Source organism: Zea mays, chromosome 7, assembly GCF_902167145.1.
Source record: "Zea mays cultivar B73 chromosome 7, Zm-B73-REFERENCE-NAM-5.0, whole genome shotgun sequence".
NCBI classification, from domain to species: Eukaryota; Viridiplantae; Streptophyta; class Magnoliopsida; order Poales; family Poaceae; genus Zea; species Zea mays.
This window is the reverse complement of record NC_050102.1, coordinates 175794912-175814041: the sequence shown is the minus strand read 5'-3', so window position 1 is coordinate 175814041 and position 19130 is coordinate 175794912. Positions and strand designations below refer to the sequence as shown.

At 42.5% G+C, this 19130-nt stretch overlaps 1 protein-coding gene across 7 annotated transcripts; it reads right to left on the bottom strand.

Annotated features, from left to right (window-relative positions):
- Positions 1-7689: 7689 nt before the first annotated feature.
- LOC100304350 (Copper-transporting atpase paa1) lies at positions 7690-11983 on the bottom strand. Of its 7 annotated transcripts, none has more exons than XM_008653384.3 (5): positions 11572-11954; positions 11386-11439; positions 8789-8942; positions 8599-8643; positions 7690-8028 (listed from the first exon to the last, which is right to left on the bottom strand). In XM_008653384.3, the coding sequence occupies exons 1-4, from the start codon at positions 11824-11826 to the stop codon at positions 8621-8623; spliced, it is 486 nt and encodes a 161-aa protein (XP_008651606.1). In that variant the 5' UTR covers positions 11827-11954; the 3' UTR covers positions 7690-8028; positions 8599-8620. The 7 variants fall into 7 exon arrangements, 6 of the variants coding, with proteins under 6 accessions (XP_008651606.1, XP_008651608.1, NP_001159260.1 ...); XM_008653385.3 differs by lacking the exon at positions 7690-8028 and adding an exon at positions 8092-8451; XM_008653386.3 differs by lacking the exon at positions 8599-8643 and having other exon boundaries at positions 11572-11983.
- Positions 11984-19130: the final 7147 nt, after the last annotated feature.

Below are 19130 nucleotides of genomic sequence, written 5' to 3'. Positions count from 1 at the left end.
ACCAAGATCAAGACAAGAAAGGGAAGGAGAAAAAATTCTATAAGAAGAAGAAGGGCAAGGCGCACGTTGGAAAGAAGTGGGACTCAGACTGCTCTTCATCCGACTCCGATGACGAAGGACTCACCGCCTCCGCCTTCAACAAGTCCTCCCTCTTCCCCAATGAGCGACATATGTGCATCATGGCTATGAAGAAGAAGGTACAAACACGTGACACACCTAAGTACACTTCTTCTAGTGATGAGAATTCTAATGATGATTTAGACTATAGCAATCTTTTAAGGGATTAGATAGATCCAAGGTAGATAAATTAATTGATTGATTGATTTCTTGAATGAAAAATATAAATTACTAGAAAAGAAAGAGGATTTTCTTTATGAAGAACATGATAAGGTTGCAGAAGTAGAAAAATCCCTTGCTCTAGAAGTTAAAAAGAATGAAATATTTTCTTGTGAGTTATCTGCATGCCATTCTTCCATGTCTATTCTTAAGAGTGCAAATGATGATTTAAATGATAGAATAGAAAAAAATGAATGTTGCTAGTTCATCTTTGGAGCATGCATCAATTTGTACTAGATATAAAGATCATGATATTTATGCTTGTGTTAATCATGCTTCTACTATTTCAAAGTTGAATAATGGTATTGCTAAACTCCATGATCAACTTAAAACTTGCAAAGATGAATGTGAAAATATAAAATTTGCTAGGGATGCCTACACCATTGGCAGACATCCCTCCACAAATGATAGACTTGGCTTTCATGGGGGAGCTAATGACACAAAGAGCCATAAGGCCCTCAACTTCATTAAGGAGAAGGGGAAGGCGCCTATGTCTTATAATTCACATTCTTCACATGATAGAAAGAACCATGCTTTTATCAATGCTCATGTTAAGAATGCTTCTTATAATATTCATCATGATGCTTGTGTTGATCATGATATGCCTGCTATGTGTCATGATGATGTTTATTCTTCATATGACATGACTGCATCTTCTAGTTCTTCACATGCTCATGGTAGACCTAGGCGCCATAATCATGCTCACATGCCTAAGGATAGGAATGCATCTCAGGGTCCTTCTATGTTATTTTGTACAATTGATGCTTCCTATGTGATTTATCACAAGAATGATAGAGTTTTTGCTTCACATGTGGGACCTAAATGCAATAAGGGTAAGACTTGCATTTGCGTTCCAAAAGCTTATGTAACAAACCTGACAGGACCCAACACTAGTTGGAGACATAAACCCAAGCCTAAATTACTTGCAGATTTATGCATCCAGGGGCTCAAGCTAGATTAGTGGATGCACAAACCACTTGATGGGGGAGAAGAAGTTGTTCTCTTCCTACGTCAAGAATAAGGATTCCCATAACACGATCATCTTTGGAGATGGAAACCAAGGCAAGATAAAAGGGTTACGTAAGATAGCAATTACTATCAAGCATTCGATTTCAAATGTCTTTCTGGTAGAATCGCTTGGTTATAATTTGCTATCCATTAGCCAATCATGTCATATGGGTTATAATTGATTCTTTACAAATGTTGATGTAACTGTTTAAAAGAAGTGATGGTTCATTAGCATTTAAATATGTATTAGTCGGCAAGCTTTATTTGGTTGATTTCACTAAAGAGAATGTCGTTCTAGATGTGTGTTTACTTGCTAAGACTAACATGGGCTAGTTGTGGCGTCGCCATCTAGCACATGTTGGGATGAAGAACCTTCACAAGCTTTTAAAGGGAGAACATATGTTAGGACTAATCGATGTTTGTTTTGAGAAAGACAAACCTTGTGCACCATGTTAGGCAGGGAATCAAGTGGGAACAACTCATCCAAACAAGAACATAATGACGACGTCAAGACCATTAGAGCTACTTCATATGAATCTCTTCGGACCCGTTGCTTATCTTAGCACAAGAGGAAGTATGATCTTGTTATTATTGATGACTATTCCCGCTTCATTTGGGTATTCTTTTTGTAGGATAAATGAAATCCAAGGTACACTAAAGTGCTTACAAAAGCGAGCTCAAAATGAGCTCGAATTAAAGATAAAGAAGATCAGGAGCGAAAACAGTTATGAGTTTAAGAACCTTCAAGTGGAGGAGTACCTCAAGGAGGAAGGCATCAAGCATGAGTTCTATGCTCCCTACAATCCACAGCAAAATGGTGTGGTGGAGAGGAAGGACATGACACTCATCGACATGGCGAGAACAATGCTGGGAGAATACAAGATGCCTGAGCGGTTTTGGTCGGAAGCCGTGAACATGGCTTGCCAAACCATAAACCAGCTCTATCTCCACCGCCTCCTCAAGAAGACGATATATGAGCTTTTAACCGGTAACAAACTCAATGTTTCTTATTTTAGTGTATCTGGGAGCAAATGCTACATTTTGGTTAGTTGGGGTAGGCATTCAAAGTTTGCTCCCAAAGTCATTGAAGGAGTTTTACTTGGTTATGATTCAGATACAAAATCATATAGAGTCTTCAACAAATCTTCTGGACTTGTTGAAGTCACTAGTGATGTTGTATTTGATGAGACTAATGGCTCTCCAAGAAAGCAAGTTGATCTTAATGATATAGATGAGAACGAGGTTCCGACGGCCGCAATGAGGACTACGACGATAGGTGACGTGCGACCACAGGAACAACAAAAGAAATAAGATCAACCTTCTTCCTCAATGATGGTGGAACCTCCAAGTCAAAGTAAGGAACAAATACTTCAAGACGATGTCATGGATCAAGGGGGTGCATGAACAAGAAGAGGAGGAGGAGGAAATAGCATAGACACCTCCAGCACCAATCCGCGCCACCATACAAACGGGCACTTGGACCTCAGCACAAGAGTAAGTCGGTGGACCAAATCCTAGGTGACATAAGCAAGGGAGTAACTACTCGTTCACGTATTGCTAATTTTTCTAAGCACTACTATGTTTCTTTTATTGAACCTTTCAGGGTAGAAGAAGCCTTGTAGGATCCGAATTGGGTGATGGCCGTGCAGGAAGAGCTCAACAACTTCAAGATAAATGAAGTCTAGAGCTTGGTGCCACATCCAAAGAAAAATGTTGTGGGAATCAAGTGGGTGTTCCACAACAAGCAAGATGAGTATGGAGTGATGACAAGAAACAAGGCTATACTTGTGGCAAAAGGTATGCCCAAGTCACATGTTTGGATTTTGATGAGACTTTTTCTCCTATAGCTAGGTTTGGATCTATTCACATTTTATTAGCCTATGTTGCTCACCATTCCTTTAAGTTGTTTCAAATGGACGTGAAGAGCGCTTTCCTCAATGGGCCTATCAAGGAGGAGGTGTACGAGCAATCCCTTGGCTTCGAGGACGACATGTAACCCGACCATGTTTACAGGCTCTCTAAGGTGCTCTATGGGCTTAAGTGAAAGGGAAATAGGGTCAAACCTTTTCCTAAATGATTTTGGTGGTTGAAATGCCCAACACAAACAATTGGACTAACTAGTTTGCTCTAGATTATATGTTCTACAGGTGCTAAGGTTCAACACAAACCAATAAAAAGATCTAAGTTAGGGTTCAAAAGAAACCGAAGAGAACCCTGGTCTGGCGCACAGGACTATCCGGTGTGCCACCGGACAGTGTTCGGTGTCCCAGGGTCCGTACAAGCTGAACTCTTCACCTTCAGGTTTCTGGAGAGCTGCTCCATTATAATTCACCGGACTGTCCGGTGTGCCAGCGGAGCAACGGCTCCATCGCAACGGTCGACTCCAACGGACACCTGCAAAAGCGCTACAGTGCGCGGACAGTTCGCGCAGAGTCAGAGCAGCGCCAGAAGGCGCATCGGACAGTGAACAGTACCTGTCTGGTGCGGCACCAGACTGTCCGGTGCCCCAAGCTGTCAGAGGTTCAACGGTCGAAACCGTCAGAACCCTAACGGTTGGGTGACGTGGCTGGCGCACCGGACAGTGTCCGGTGGTGCACCGTACTGTCCGGTGCGCCCATCGACAGACAGCATCCCTAACGGTTGGTTTGGTGGTTGGGGCTATAAATACCCCCCAACCACCACCACTTCAAGCATCCAAGTTTTTCAGACTTCACATTCAATACAAGAGCTAGTGCAATCAATACAAGACATAATTCAATAGAATCAAAGCCTCTCCAAGTCCCAAATCCACTTTGACCAAATAGTGACTAGAGAGAGTTTTGCTCGTGTTCTTTGAGCTCTTGTTCTTGGATCACTTTCTTATTCCCCATTCTTATTCTTCAAACACTTGTAATCAAAGCAAGAGACACCAAGTTGTGGTGGTCCTCGTGAGGGGTCTAAGTGACCCGTTTGATTAAGGAGAAAGCTCACTCGGTCTAGATGACCGTTTGAGAGAGGGAAAGGGTTGAAAGAGACCCGGTCTTTGTGACCACCTCAACGGGGACTAGGTTCTTTGGAACCGAACCTCGGTAAAACAAATCACTGTGTCATCCGCTCTATTTCTTTGGTTGATTTGTTTTCGCCCTCTCTTTTGGACTCGGTTTTATTTCTAACGCTAACCCCACCTTGTAGTTGTGCTTAAAGTTTGTAAATTTCAGTTTCTGCCTATTCACCCCCCTCTAGGCGACTTTCATTAAGCGAGTACCAAGAGTATGGTATGAATGCCTTAAAGATTTTCTTATTTCTAATGCTTTCAAGATTGAGAAAGTTGATCCTACTCTTTTAACTAAGACATGTGATGGTGATTTGTTTATATGCCAAATATATGTCGATGACATAATATTTGGTTCTACTAATCAAAAGTCTTATGAGGAGGTTAGCAGGGTGATGATGCAAAAGTTTGGAATGTCAATGATGGGCGAGCTAACATACTTTATAGGATTCCAAGTAAAACAACTCAAGGATGGAACATTCATCTCCCAAATGAACATGCAAGATCTTCTTAAGAAATTTGGGACGAAGGACGCAAAGCCCATCAAGACGCCGATGGGAACAAACGAGCACTTGGACCTCAACACGAGAGTAAGTCCATAGATCAAAAGGTATACCGGTCTATGATAGGATCATTGATTTATTTATGTGCAAGTAGACCAGACATCATGCTTTCCGTTTGCATGTGTGATAGATTTCAATCCAACCCCAAGGAATGCCACCTTGTGGACACGAAGCGGATTTTAAGATATTTAGTTCATACGCCTCCCTTCAAGCTCTGGTATGTTAAGGGGTCTACCTTTGACTTAATTGGATATATATAAACTATGACTGTGTCAGGTGCAAGGTTGGTAGGAAGAGCACATCAGGGACTTGTAAGTCTTTAGAAAGGTCCCTGATGTCTTGGAGCTCAAAGAAACAAAATTCCATTGCCCTATCCACCGCCGAGGCTGAGTATGTTCCCGCAGGCTAGTGTTGCACGCATCTATTTTGGATGAGACAAACCCTCAGAGACTTTGGCTACAATCCGAGCAAAGTCTCGCTCCTATGTGATAATGAGAGTGTGATCTGCTTGGCGGACAATCGCATTGAACACAGTTGCACAAAGCACATAGACACTCGGCATCACTTCTTGAGAGACCACCAACAAAAAGGAGACATCGATATTTGCCATGTTAGCACCGATCACCAGCTAGCCGATATCTTTACCAAGCCTTTAGATGAAAGAAGGTTTTGTGAGCTGCATAGTGAGCTTAATGTCTTAGATTCGTGAAACTTTGATTAATTTATAACATACATGTGTTTATATGCCTTTGATCATGTTCTATTGAGTTTTATTGCTTATTTTGGTGCTCAAGATGTGCATTGTCTTCCCCGTACCTCACAAATCCTTATGCAAGTGATGCATATGTTGAGGGGGAGGATATGCTACAACTTAACCCTTTGAGACTAATGTGTTTGCATAAGTGATGTTGATATAGTCTCAGAGGTGGATTGAAAGGGGAAAGTGAATTGGACAAAGAAGAAGGCTTCCACTGGGGAATGATATCATTGTACTTTGTCCTTAAATTCACTTGGTTCTTCACTTCCCCTTGGTTTTCATTCGAATTTTTGTGAGCCAATGAGGTTACAGGCCACTAGTTTTCCTGTTTTGGTGCTTAGTGCAAAAGGGGAGAAAATTAAGGCCAAAGCAACTGGATCAACCACCACTTGTGAATTTGAAAATGTTTTTGAGTTTTAAGCTTGTCTTTTTAACAATACCCCCTTAACAGCAAAGAGGAGCCCTCTGATTACAAAACTATTCTCTTATGGGGGAGAAATCTTTCTCATGGAAAGTAGAGGGAGTTTTTGGTATTTGATCATGACTAGTCTCTAAAAATGGTTTGAGTTGCAAATCTAAAGAGTTTTGACTTAAAAGTGAGAAAATTGAGTTTGATTGCAAAATTCAAAATGAGTGGTGGCTAAATGATCCAAATATGTCAAATCCTATGTGATTAGTTTGAACTTCAATTCGCATTTGATGGCTCATATTTTGTTAAGTTAATATTTTTGAGTTGATTTAGGTGTGTTGGCATAAATCACCAAAAAGGGGAGATTGAAAGGAAAATGTGTCATTGGACCATTTCTAGTTGTTTTGTTGATTAAATTCCTAACACATCACTTTGAATTAACTCTCTTTATATGAGCATGCGCACAGGAGTAGCAAAAGTGAATTGAAGACAAGAAGTCCAAATGAGTGGAATTAGAAGGCCAAAAGTGCAACTTTGGGTAAAGCTACAAAAACATGAGGTTTAAGTATTTGAACAAGTTGTTGCACATACGTAATACTATGTTTCTTGCATGGTTGCTTGGCTGGTAACTCTTTTGTGCAAGAAAATTGACATCTGGTTTTAGTTGTGGACACATTGTAAATCCTGGAGAAAAGGTATGAAAGAGGTATGATCCCAACACTTAGTAAATTGTTTTAGTTGCTAACTATGTTTGTCTAAGTGCTAGGGAACCTCTCAAGAAGAGCCAAAAGAAGATAGAGAAGTTTGGCTCAAAAGGACAAGTCTGGGACCCACCGGACTGCCAAGTGAAACTTATGACCGAAGACACGGCTCAAAGACATAGAGCTTGTTCGGCTGCGATGAATGGAGCACTGTTGCAGCTGCAAAATACTGTTGCAGCTGCAATCCCTAGAGATAAAATACTGTAGAAGCCGCAGCCGCAGTCGGATTAAAGCCGCAGCGAACAAGCCAATAGCTCATATTGACTGTGGGATATCACAATTGAGGTCAATTATAGTGCCTAGGAGAAGCCTCAGGCGGTCAGGCCTTCGTGCGCTTTGGCCTTAGGCAACGTGTGCGTTCATGGTCGTGTTAATTTTAGCTCCATAGATCTTTATCTGTATAGGTGTTATTAGCCTCCATGAGTTTGTTTGTGGAAGCTTAGGATCCACCGGGACCTTTATTTTCTTCTTAATTTTCATAAGCTTTCGAGAAAAAAAGAACTCTCCATTGGTGTAGTCTACATTAATGGTTCTCTTCAATCAAATTGGGTTGATCAGACTCCTTTTAAAGTATGGACCGAGAGCGCTTCATTAGCTGTAAATTGGAACTTCCTAAAACAAACCGTTGAACATTAAAATGGAAAATACGAATCGGAAGACAACTCATGACAATTTGAGCTTGACCAAACTATTTTGAGGTTGATCCAGCTAATTTGATATTATAGATAATAGTGATTGGTATCACATGATACATTATAAAAAAATGCATATATGTTGTTACGTTTTTATAAAGTTGGTTAAGCTTAAGACAATCTGACTCATAGTGAGTTTAAAAAATCGATTTATTTTGAGTTATAGAGGTAGTATCACTTTATATCTTCGAAGCAACGGGAAGACCGGATTTAACAATAGCCCAGCCGCAAACTCCTTCCTCGCAACAGTGGCCTACACCTACAATTTTAGGACATCATCCTATTCGAAACAATCTAGCTAAAGATCATGTGAAAGGTAGGTATGTAGTATTATGCCACCAGACAAGCACCGAGACTAATCCTACAACTGCAATCCATAGAGACAAAATATTTAACATATATCCTGGTATAAATTGACCATTAAGGTGACATCTGATCTGAACTTCAATATCGGTTCGGCTTCACCTTACTCTGAAAGAGAAACAGGTATAGTTAGCTCACTGGCTCACGGCAGGCTCAAGAGTTGAACTATGATTTCAAAATACTGAGGAAGTGGTACAGTCAATATCCGGACAAAACCTGCCTCAACTATTCGTTGTTTACAACTATGCCTCAGACATCCTCAACATCATATACAGAATAAAAATCAGTTTTGCGTATTTTCAAGAGCAATTTGCATTGTTGATTTAAGTAAGCGGTACTCATCATTTTATGACCAAATGCTGATTCCATTTAGATCCATCTTGTACACTAAACCAAATCCAGCAAAAAAACACACACATCTTTATCTCTTCTCGTGAAAAAAAAAACATCTGGATCCGGAGCTAGACGTTTTCTCATGGCAGTTTCCACTTTATAGTCAACTTTAATAACTGTATCATCGTTTGCACATAGCTGAAAGATTGAAGAGCACATGAACTTTGTCACATTTTCCTATCTTAATATAATGAGTCAGTAGTTTTCTTGTACGTTCGAGAGAAAAAAAACTTTATCACATTTTCTCTTTCTACGGCTGTAATGATCACTTTCTTGTAGCGTTACCTTTGGCTTCTAGCATGTAACTTCACGTGATCGTTCGTTGATCATCTGAAGGTTGAGAAAAATAAATGCATCCATTAGGCTATCTCCAGTAGCTCCCCTATTCCATTCTTTATCTCATTCTCTATTTCAAACTTCATTCTACAAATAGTGTAAAACAGTGTTATCTATAGTTTTGCGTGCCCGGTCTAACCTTGTAGGCGAGACTCAAATCCGCAAGTGCCAAGGTGCTTAGCAAGCTTCTCTCCATACTGCTTCTGCCAACCTTGTGTCCCCTTGGCCTCATCTGTTGTCCACACGACTGCGCTTGCTTCCTTAAAATCAACGGTAGCAGAAGTAACCTCGGGCTGCAAAAGCGTCCATTTATAAGTGAAAGCAAATTAAAAGTAACACTAAAAGAAATGAAAAAAAACCTTGACTTATTTAATCAGATCAGTACAGACCGATGTGGATGCAAATATAGGAAACAATCCATGAATAGATAAATAAAAAGTTCTCCTATATGAGCACCACAAAAGTTTTGTATCATCTTCAACTGTATCGTGCATACTAAGCAAAACAAATACATGCAACATGGTATGTCTCTGTCTTGTTTAGAACAACTCCAACAACCTCGCTAAACTAATAAGAATCGGTAAAAAATAGAAAAGCATGTTAAAATCGTATCCAACAGGCTCGCTTTCTATATATCTTCTCTATCCAGCTCGTCGTCTGCTCCCCTTTGCTAGGTATCTTTGACGAGGGAGTACGGCTCGCCATTTCCCTTCATCGCGTCCAACTGCCCTCCCGTCGTCGCCCGCGCGCACTCCCGCTCCCGTCGGTGTTGCTAGTTTTCTGCTGTGTCATGAGGGAGGTCTTCCCTGCTGCATGTCGGTTCCATTAAAAAAAATGCAGGCACATGTTTATAGACCAGTCAGGTTTTACCATGCGTTTAATTTGCGAAAACTGGCAGACAGAACACTTATCTGCAGATGGTGCTCGATTTTTCAACCAAAGCAGATTTTGAACCAGAAGGCATATGTGGACCAGAACACTTAAGTATAGATTGAAGTGGATTTTGAAAGACAAATCTCTCTGCTTGCTTCTGTTGAAGTGCAGATTGAAGTGCATATGTGGCCCAGAATACTTATATGCTCGTATTCCTCACAGTCATCTAGTTTCTAAGGTTATGGTAATCTAACTCTAAACGTTACTGCGGAGAATGTTGGAAAGATCTAAAAACAGCATGTTTTCCTTAATCCGACACTGTACCTTGCTCTGAACTTTTTTCCTTCTTTGTTTTCTTATTGTTGCAGGGAGGCAATCCTTTGGATTTCAAACTTGGCCATGTAGCTTCGCTTAGTGTACAGTCCGTTCTGTGACAGAACAGATAGCTGAACAAAATGTGTACAGTCCTTACAATTTTTTCTCGAAATCGCAGGAGAACTGCGCGATATTACATTAAAGAAGAAAGACAGATACAGAAAAACAAACTGGGGTCCCTACGGCGGCCAATAACAGGCATACAGAAACCCATCCATGACTAAAGAAAAAACTAACAAAAACTACCACAATGCTAACTAACTAGCAGGGAGGCCCGGAATGGGGGCGGTGAGCAAAGACAACTTCTTTGCACCAGCGTACAGTCCTTACAATGGTGCAGCACCTTACCGTGCTCTCAAAAGTGCTAGTTTGAATTAAAATATAGTCTCGATCCAATCCATGCATATGCTGCCAAGGCTATTACTAAGCATCTAGACCAAAATGAGAACCTTGTATGAGTGAATGTCGATGCTTTTCTGTAGGAGTTGCAGATTTTTTTTTAAAGTTCAGCCGAAATAGGATGTTGTGCCGAAACATTGAATTAGCAGTATTCAATAAACACTACTATTACAGTATTACTAGCAGTATTCAGTAAACACTGTTGTTTTCAGCTTCTGCAAGTATTCAGTAAACACTGCTAGGTGGTCGGCACAGCTGTTGTAGTTGTGTTGCAGATGCAGCTGTGGCTGTTATTCTCTTAGGCAAACACTGAACGAGGTTGCTGATGTCGCGACGACACTGTCCAAGGCGTCGAAGTCACGGCTACAGCAGCTTCCAAGCGTCCAACTCCGCGGCACGGTGCTACGCCTGGCGATCAAGTCACGGCGGTTAGGTGCTGCGCCTAGCGCGCGGCGGGTCGTGACGATCAAGATGCGCCGCTTGAGGCCTTGTTCGGTTATTCCTATCCCATGTGGATTGAATGAAATTGAAAAAAGTATGAAAGATTTTGACTTATTTAGGAATTAAATCCACTTAATCCCACCTAATCCACATGAATTGAGAGCAAAATGGACAAGCCCTGATATGGATTTGAAGCCTTAGTTGCAGGGATCAGCTTCCAGGAGTTGGGTTCGTGTAGCAGTCGGCAACGTTCAGGAAGTTGGGTTCGTTAAAGGGATTAGCTACCAGGAGTCTAAATCTAGAGAGTCTCTTGGTAACCCACCCTTGAGGAAGTTCTGTATTTTAAAGAGCCCTCTCCAAAACACTAAAATTAGCTAGGATTTATAGTTAGGCTGTTGCTCTTACATTCATAACCTACAAACTTGCAAGTTGCAACTGGAAACCGGTTCATAAAGGTGCGTGAATGGTGCTAGCGCCTGACAGCAAGAGAAACAGTAACACTTGTCTGAGCTACATTTCGTAGTTAGCTACTTAGCCTTCACCAATTATTATCTGTTTTTAATCTGTCACACACTAGAACGTAAAGCAACAATCATGCTGCAGTCTCATCTCAAAGTCTCAGACAGGAACGAACAACGATAATCATACTTGGCTCTCCAGGATCCGCTTCACGCTCGCGGCGCACCCGTCGCACATCATCCCCTGCAATCATCATAGAGGATCCAGGCCTGGTTAACCAACCATCGAAATCGAACAATCGATTCGAGAAGAGGACGCGACGGGGAGAGGAGTTTCGAATTGGACTAGCGATTCGATCGATAGAGGGACGCGTACCTGGACGCTGAGCAGGATGGACTCGGATCCGGCGTCCGCCGTATCCCCAGGATCCGCCGCGGCGGAGACCAAGGAACCAACGCCAGCATAGTCGCGGCTCCGGCGCGACAGCAGGACGACGCTGCCGCTGCCGGAGAAGGGGGCGGAGGCGAGACGGCAAGCCGCCCTGGTGAAGGAAGCAAAGGGGAGGGGTTTGGAACGGGAGCCAGAGGTCAGCAGTGGTAGTCTCGCGGTCATTAGCGCGGTAGACTCCATTGCTGACTCCAAGGATCTCTCGTTTTCCCTGCTCAAGAGTTGAGACTCTAGTCTAGTACTCGAGTCTCTCTCTGCCTCTCTGGAGGGAAGAAGGGCTTATCCGATGCGAGGGGGGGTGGACGGCCACGTCATCAATTGCTTTCTTGTCCCACTTGTCAGTGAACTAAGGTGGGCCTGGTATCTCTTTTATTAAGGGGTGTTTGATTTCTAGTGACTACATTTTATTCTATTTTAGTCCCTAAATTGTTATATTCAAAAACTAAAATAGAGATTTAGTGTTTGATAGCGTAGAGACATCTTACTATACTCCTTGCGCTCTTGGCGCTTCGAAGTGGCAGACTCTGTGCCGAAGGTGTAAGGTGATGAAGAGTCGCTCTCGTGGTAGACCACCTTCTTCATTTTCTTTTTCTTCTTGTCACCCTTCCGATGTGACTTCATGGAGGAAATGGATTCCTCCTTGTGTTTGTTGTCAGCCTCCTATGAGTCTGTTCCTCGTTCTTCATTTCCGAGGCTTCGGGCTTATCGTCGGTGACCATCTCCCTCTTGGTGTGTTCTCCCGACATCAATAAGTTGTTAGACTCTAATGAAGCATCGGGCTTTGATACCAATTGAAAGTCGTCTAGAGGGGGTGAATAGGCGAAACCTAAAAATTATAAACTTTGAACACACATTATGTCCGCGGTTAGTGTTAGAAATAATTCGGAGTGCGAATGAAGCGCCTCAATCCTCTGGGACTCAAATGTGATATAATTACTAGTCCCAGGAGGCTAGTAAACACATTTACACATCAGATGATTCCAGATCTGCTTAAACGAGACAAACCTATAAAGGTGACGATCAACTTTAAGAGTTGGTCCACAACTTGAGACATATCATTAGAGTGGGGCTGAAGCAGCCCGATATACGCAGCGAAGCAAATTAGCGGTCCAACAACCACAGGCAAGGTTGGGAACATGTGTAACTCTTACCCGATCAACGATCTTGAAAGGGAAATAAGCTTACACCTTTTTCTAAATTGATTTTGGTGGTTGAATTGTCCAACACAAATAATTGGACTAACTAGTTTGCTCTAGTGTAGGATCTAGGACACCGGCTAGAGGGGGGGGGGGGGGGTGAATAGACGGTTTTGACTAAAATCAACAATACTAAATAAATTTAATCAATACAACAAGAGGAATAAATTCTCTAGTGTCAATAAGTAAACAATGTATGAAAAACAACTACGGAGATTGAATATTTGAAGAACAATAAGCAAATCACTAATCAAATGCAAGGCAATAAGTAATGCTAGAAGGAATAGACACCGAAATTTATCCCGTGGTATCGGTGATTTGCCGATCACCCCTAATCCACGTTGAGGTGGACTTCAAGCTCTCACTTGCTCCTCTATCAAGACACGACTTGATCTTTGAGCCAAGTAGACAAGAAATCACTCAATACCTCGATTCCACTAATGTCACCTTTGCCGCTCCGGCGAGGTAGGCGCGAACCCCTCACAATCAACACTGCGGCTTCTCCACAATCTTCTTGGAGAGCTCGACGGAGACAATCACCCGAGCCGTCTAGGAGGCGGCAACCTCCAAGAGTAACAAGCCAACGACGCTTGCTCAGTGTACCACCTAGTGCCTCAAGAATCACCAAATGATGCAAATGCACTAGGAACCCTCAATCTCTCACTAGAATGCAATCTCAAGCAAAGAGTGTGAGAGAGTGAGTTGGAGGATCACAAATGAGCTCAATGTGTGCAAGGAATGGCCAAGAGAGCTCTCTCACACGAGCTACCCTTCTATTTATAGTCCCCCATCTAAAAACAACCGTTATGTGCAAAAGGGGGCAGTTCTGCGCACACGCGGACCGTCCGCGCCCTAGGGCCGGACGGTCCGCCGTACATATAATGGCTATAATGACCGTTTGAAACATGTCAGAGCTGACTCAAAAGGTGGGTCCGGACAGTCCGCCCTTCAAGGCCGGACCGTCCGCGACCTGGCAGAATGAAACACCCGAGCCTCGGATCAAAAGAAGTTAACACACGCGGACCGTCCGGCTATAAATCCCGGACGGTCCGAGACCTGAGACAGTACTGTCCGGACTGGTCCCCCGGATAGTCCGTAGTACAAATCTATAAAAACACACAGTCCCTGTCCAAAAACGAGTTTGACACTTGCGGACCGTCCGCCTATAATTCAGGGACTGGCCCGAAGCCACCCTCCTCTGGTCATGACTGCGGACGGTCCGACCCTAAGGCCCGGACGGTCCGCAGTGCAATAGAACAAAGTGTCCACACAAATGGTCAGACTTCGGACCCCTCTGGAGGATCGCGGACGGTCCGCCTTCGAGGCCCAGACAGTCCGCGCGACCATGACTTCGCAATTTTCAAACATGCTTTTGAAAGAACTTTTAACTCACGAAATGTGAAGCGCTGTTAGTCCTCATGCAAATGCAACTACTTGATGCTCTATGAGGCACTAAGTTTTACACAGATCTAAGCCATTGACCCCTCTTAATAGTATGACTATCTAGCCTACTAATCCGGTCAGGTATCTTCTCTAAACACCTCAAGACCGGCAAAAATGAAACCTATATTATACCTTTCCCTTCATCTGATCCACAACCAATGCGTATGATTCTTCAACATTTCCTGTTCTATGTGGTCCAACCCTGCATTCTTATTTCTCCAAGAATCGTTAGTCCACAAGCAGTTGTCATTAATTACCAAAACATTACCAAAGGGGCCTAGATGATTCACAATCTCCCCCTTTTTGGTAATTGATGACAACACTACACAATATATTAAAGAGAAGTTTAGTTTATCCAAATCTCCCTCATACCTAAGGTATAAGATAGATCTTGGAGATGAGTTTCATAGGACTTATCTTGATTTGAAGTTCTGTCCGAGAGATAGATAAATCCTAATAAAAAACTCAGTATGTAAGAAAGGCCCCCCCTAAGTGTGTGCAGGATTATTTGAAGCTGAAGATATAACACACATAATATATTGGAGTTTGATGGAGACTTTCCTACAATCATGGTTATCGAGGCACACAAGAGATGATTCATAGAGTGAGCGCAACAATTATCATCACTCCTCGATTAACCACACATAGAGTAATTTGAACTAAAACATAGTTCATCCCACAGAATATTACAGATAATAGTCCACAGACATACGACATAGAGTTAACAGTTCAAACCAGTTCCAAATGCGTAAGACATAAACTAATGCAAGCGGCATAAAAAGGTAAAATGCATATGCATGGTCTTAATGTCCACATAGAACCACCAACTCCCCCTGAAGGAGACGCCAGAAGGAGACGCCAGACAACTTCTCATCACTTCTCTCCCCCTTTGGCATCAATTGCCACAAAGGAGAGGCCTCACTGATCACTAGGCGGAGGATGCATGTTGTAGTAGTGAGTGCTGAAGGTGTCAAACAGGGAGGAGAACTGGCCAAAATCCTGCTGGAGCTGCTGCTGCCTCTGACTTATATCATGCATGTTGTCATTTGTAGAAAGATTGTCAAATTGACTGGAGAGAGCACCCATGTTATCTTGAAAACTCTGTTGCATATTATTCAGCCTGGACATGATGGGATCAGTGACATTAGTGTGAATTTGATCACGAAACTCAGAAAACTCAGAGTTGAGCGCATCCCAGTTACTGTCAAAACGAGACTGCATGTCATCGAGGCGGTGATCCACATGTGTCATCAAGCCCTCAAAGCGAGTATCAATATGAGTCTCAAGCCCCTGCTGCATATTGTGAAAATAAGGATCAAAGTATCCTGGACCAGGCTCCCAATATTGCTGAGGCTGAGGAGGAGGTGGAGGAGGAGGCATCTGTGCGCCCTCAACATTAGGAGCTGCTCCACCCTCATAGCCAGGGTCTTCCTCATCATCTGGGAAGGGAGTGAGTGGCCTGGTGAGAAACCCTATCTCATTCTTAAAAGGTCTGAATGGTGTGTGAACAATCTCGCATGGGCCCTCAAATCTTGTCTTGGATTTGATGAGAGCCATAATGTAAGGAGCATATGCTAAATTTTGATTCTTGTCCATTTTCAAATCATTAAGCTGCCTCATCATGAAAAGAACAATATTCATGACTTCACCATTCATGATATGCTGGATGATGTTCCAGAACTTATCTCGTATTTTACTCTTATCACCACTCTTGGGAAGAATGGTGACTCTGGCAATCTTGTTGATTACAGCAGGATGATGTCTGAGTCCTGCTGTCTCGCCAAACCTCCTGGGTATTCCGAGCCTGGCTGGCTCATAAAATTGCACAAAATCCTCAAAATTATCTTCAGTATAAAGATCCAGCCCAGCAGAAATGGTGCCATAATCTAGACTGTTGGCAGTGGCAAAGTCAGCAAAAGAAGCAGAATAGCGCTTGAAGCCAGTCATCCAGGTGATAGATTCTTCTTCAATATCAATCTCCGAGGTAGCCAGGAATTGCTTAACAGCCATTTCATTGAAATCGGTGCGTTGCCCCATAAACTGATATAATCCACATGTTTCAAACTTAGGGATCAGACCCTCCATGACTGATTGACTTAGCAAGAAGGACCAATCAATCACCTGATGCTTATGAAAATTTGTATCCACCAGGGTGCCCCAAAAGACATCAAACTGCAGCTGAGTGTGGAAAAACTGGATATTTGTATCAGATGGCAGAGTGTACTGGTTCACAGTCCGTCTAGAGCAGTACTCAGCCATAGAAAATCTCCGCTTTGGATATGTCCATCCTTGGGTATCAATGGGATAATCAGGATGAACATGAGGAAAATCTTCAGCATCCATGGATTCAGTGCCCCCAGCTGAGGATTGGGCCTCTGAATCAGTGGTTGGTGTATAGTCATCATCATTTCCACGAGGGCGCTTGGATTTAAAGCGACCTGCAAGTTTCTTGCGGAGACCACCAAAACCACTGCAACAATGTGACAGACATCCATAGATAAATAATTGATACCAATCACCACTATAAAAAGGAATGGAACTGTAATGCTCTGCCAGGGTTCAGACGGTCCACGCTAGGGGGCCGGACTGTCCGCGCCAGAGGCCCAGACGGTCCGCGACCGACCAGGGGCGACTCCAAAGAACCCTAGCCGCCACAAATGTTGAATTTGATGATTTTGCAGAGAATACTCATCCAAACGAGTTCAAAATTTTGCATAGCATTCACATTGAGGAGAACTAACAATCCCACCAATCAGATTTTGAAAACTACTGCTCAATTTCAGATCAGAGAGGAAATCCAAATAATCTCAAAATTGAAGAGATTTGATGAAATCCACAAGATTTGAAGATACCGTGATGAAGACATGTTGATGGAATGTTGCCACAAGCTGTCGGACTGTCCGCGCGCAACTTCACTTCACCGTCCGCGCACACTCGACACAGGAGAGTATTTGGCGAGTGGAGAGCAAGAGAGAAAGAGCGAATGAGCACAAATGACAAGTCTGCGGCCACTGCCCGATTTTACTGCCCTGTCGCGGACGGTCCGCGCTGGGGCGGCGGACGGTCCGCGCCCTGATGAGTTCAGACGGTCTGCGAGGCTGATCGGACTGTCCAGTTCCTGATGCTGCGGACGGTCCGCGGTCCATGGGCGGACGGTCCGCGGTCCATGGGCGGACGGTCCGCGGCCTGATACTCATTTTTCCAATTGCTGTCCACTTTCTGATTTTGAATTTCGAATCCGAATTGGTGCTTATATATGGACATTTCGACCAATCCAAGAGTTAGTATGCATGCATATACATATTATGTAATTGAGTAGTGCAAATTTTTTGAATTAAACTATCTAGAGCAATTTGGAATGAAAAATGCACCAATAATAATACCAAATAAATAGCATAAAGAGCATATTTAGACCCGAGATGCAATACGACACATGTGTGATCAACTTCAAGCCACATTTGAGAGATCGATCACATTCATTTCACTTCTTAGAGAACAAAATCTTGTTTCATCCAAAGGCTTTGTAAAAATGTCTGCTAATTGATCATCCGTGCCAATGGAATAAATAGAGATATCTCCCTTGCCAACATGATCCCTTAAGAAGTGATGCCGTATATCAATATGCTTAGTTCTTGAGTGTTGGACCTGATTGGTAGCCAATTTTACCGCACTCTCATTATCACACATGAGAGGCACATTCTTGAAAATAATTCCATAATCCAATAAGGTTTGTTTCATCCATAATAGTTGAGCACAACAATTTCCGGCCGATATATATTCCGCCTCGGCGGTAGATAGAGCAACCGAATTTTGTTTCTTAGAAGACCATGAAACAAGAGATCTACCAAGAAATTGACAACAACCGAAGGTGCTTTTTCTATCAACTTTGCACCCCGCATAGTCTGAATCCGAATATCCAATTAATTCAAAGTGAGCACCTTTGGGATACCATAGACCAATATTGGGAGTATACTTCAAATATCTTAGAATTCTTTTAGCGGCCTTCAAGTGAATCTCTCTAGGTGAAGCTTGAAATCGAGCACACATGCATACACTAAACATAACATCGGGCCTAGATGCGGTAATATAAAGCAAACTACCAATTATTGAACGATAAAGTTTTTGATCAACAATAGTACCTCCTTCATCTAAGTCTAGATGACCATTTGTTGCCATTGGAGTCTTGATAGGCTTAGCATTTTCTAAACCAAACTTCTTGAGCATGTCCTTCAAATATTTTGATTGACTTATAAAAATTCCATCTTTCAATTGTTTGATTTGAAGGCCAAGAAAGAAGCTCAATTCTCCTATCATAGACATTTCATATTCTTTTGACATCATTTTTCCGAACTCCTCACAAAATAATTCATTAGTAGATCCAAAAATAATATCATCAACGTAGATTTGACAAACAAATAAGTCTTTGCCAATTCTTTTAGTGAATAGAGTAGTGTCAACCTTCCCAATTTTGAAGTCTTTGGAAAGCAAGAAATCCCTAAGCCTTTCATACCAAGCGCGTGGAGCTTGCTTAAGCCCATAGAGAGCTTTAGAAAGCTTGAACACATGGTTAGGTCTTTTGGGGTCCTCAAAACCGGGAGGTTGTTCAACATACACTAGTTCACTAATCTTACCATTTAGGAAGGCACTCTTTACATCCATTTGGTAGAGCTTGATATTATGTGCACAAGCATAAGCAAGTAGAATCGAGATTGCTTCTAATCTTGCTACGGGAGCAAATGTCTCCCCAAAATCCAATCCTTCAATTTGAGTATATCCTTGTGCAACTAATCTTGCCTTGTTTCTTACTACCACACCATCTTCATTGTGCTTGTTGTGAAACACCCATTT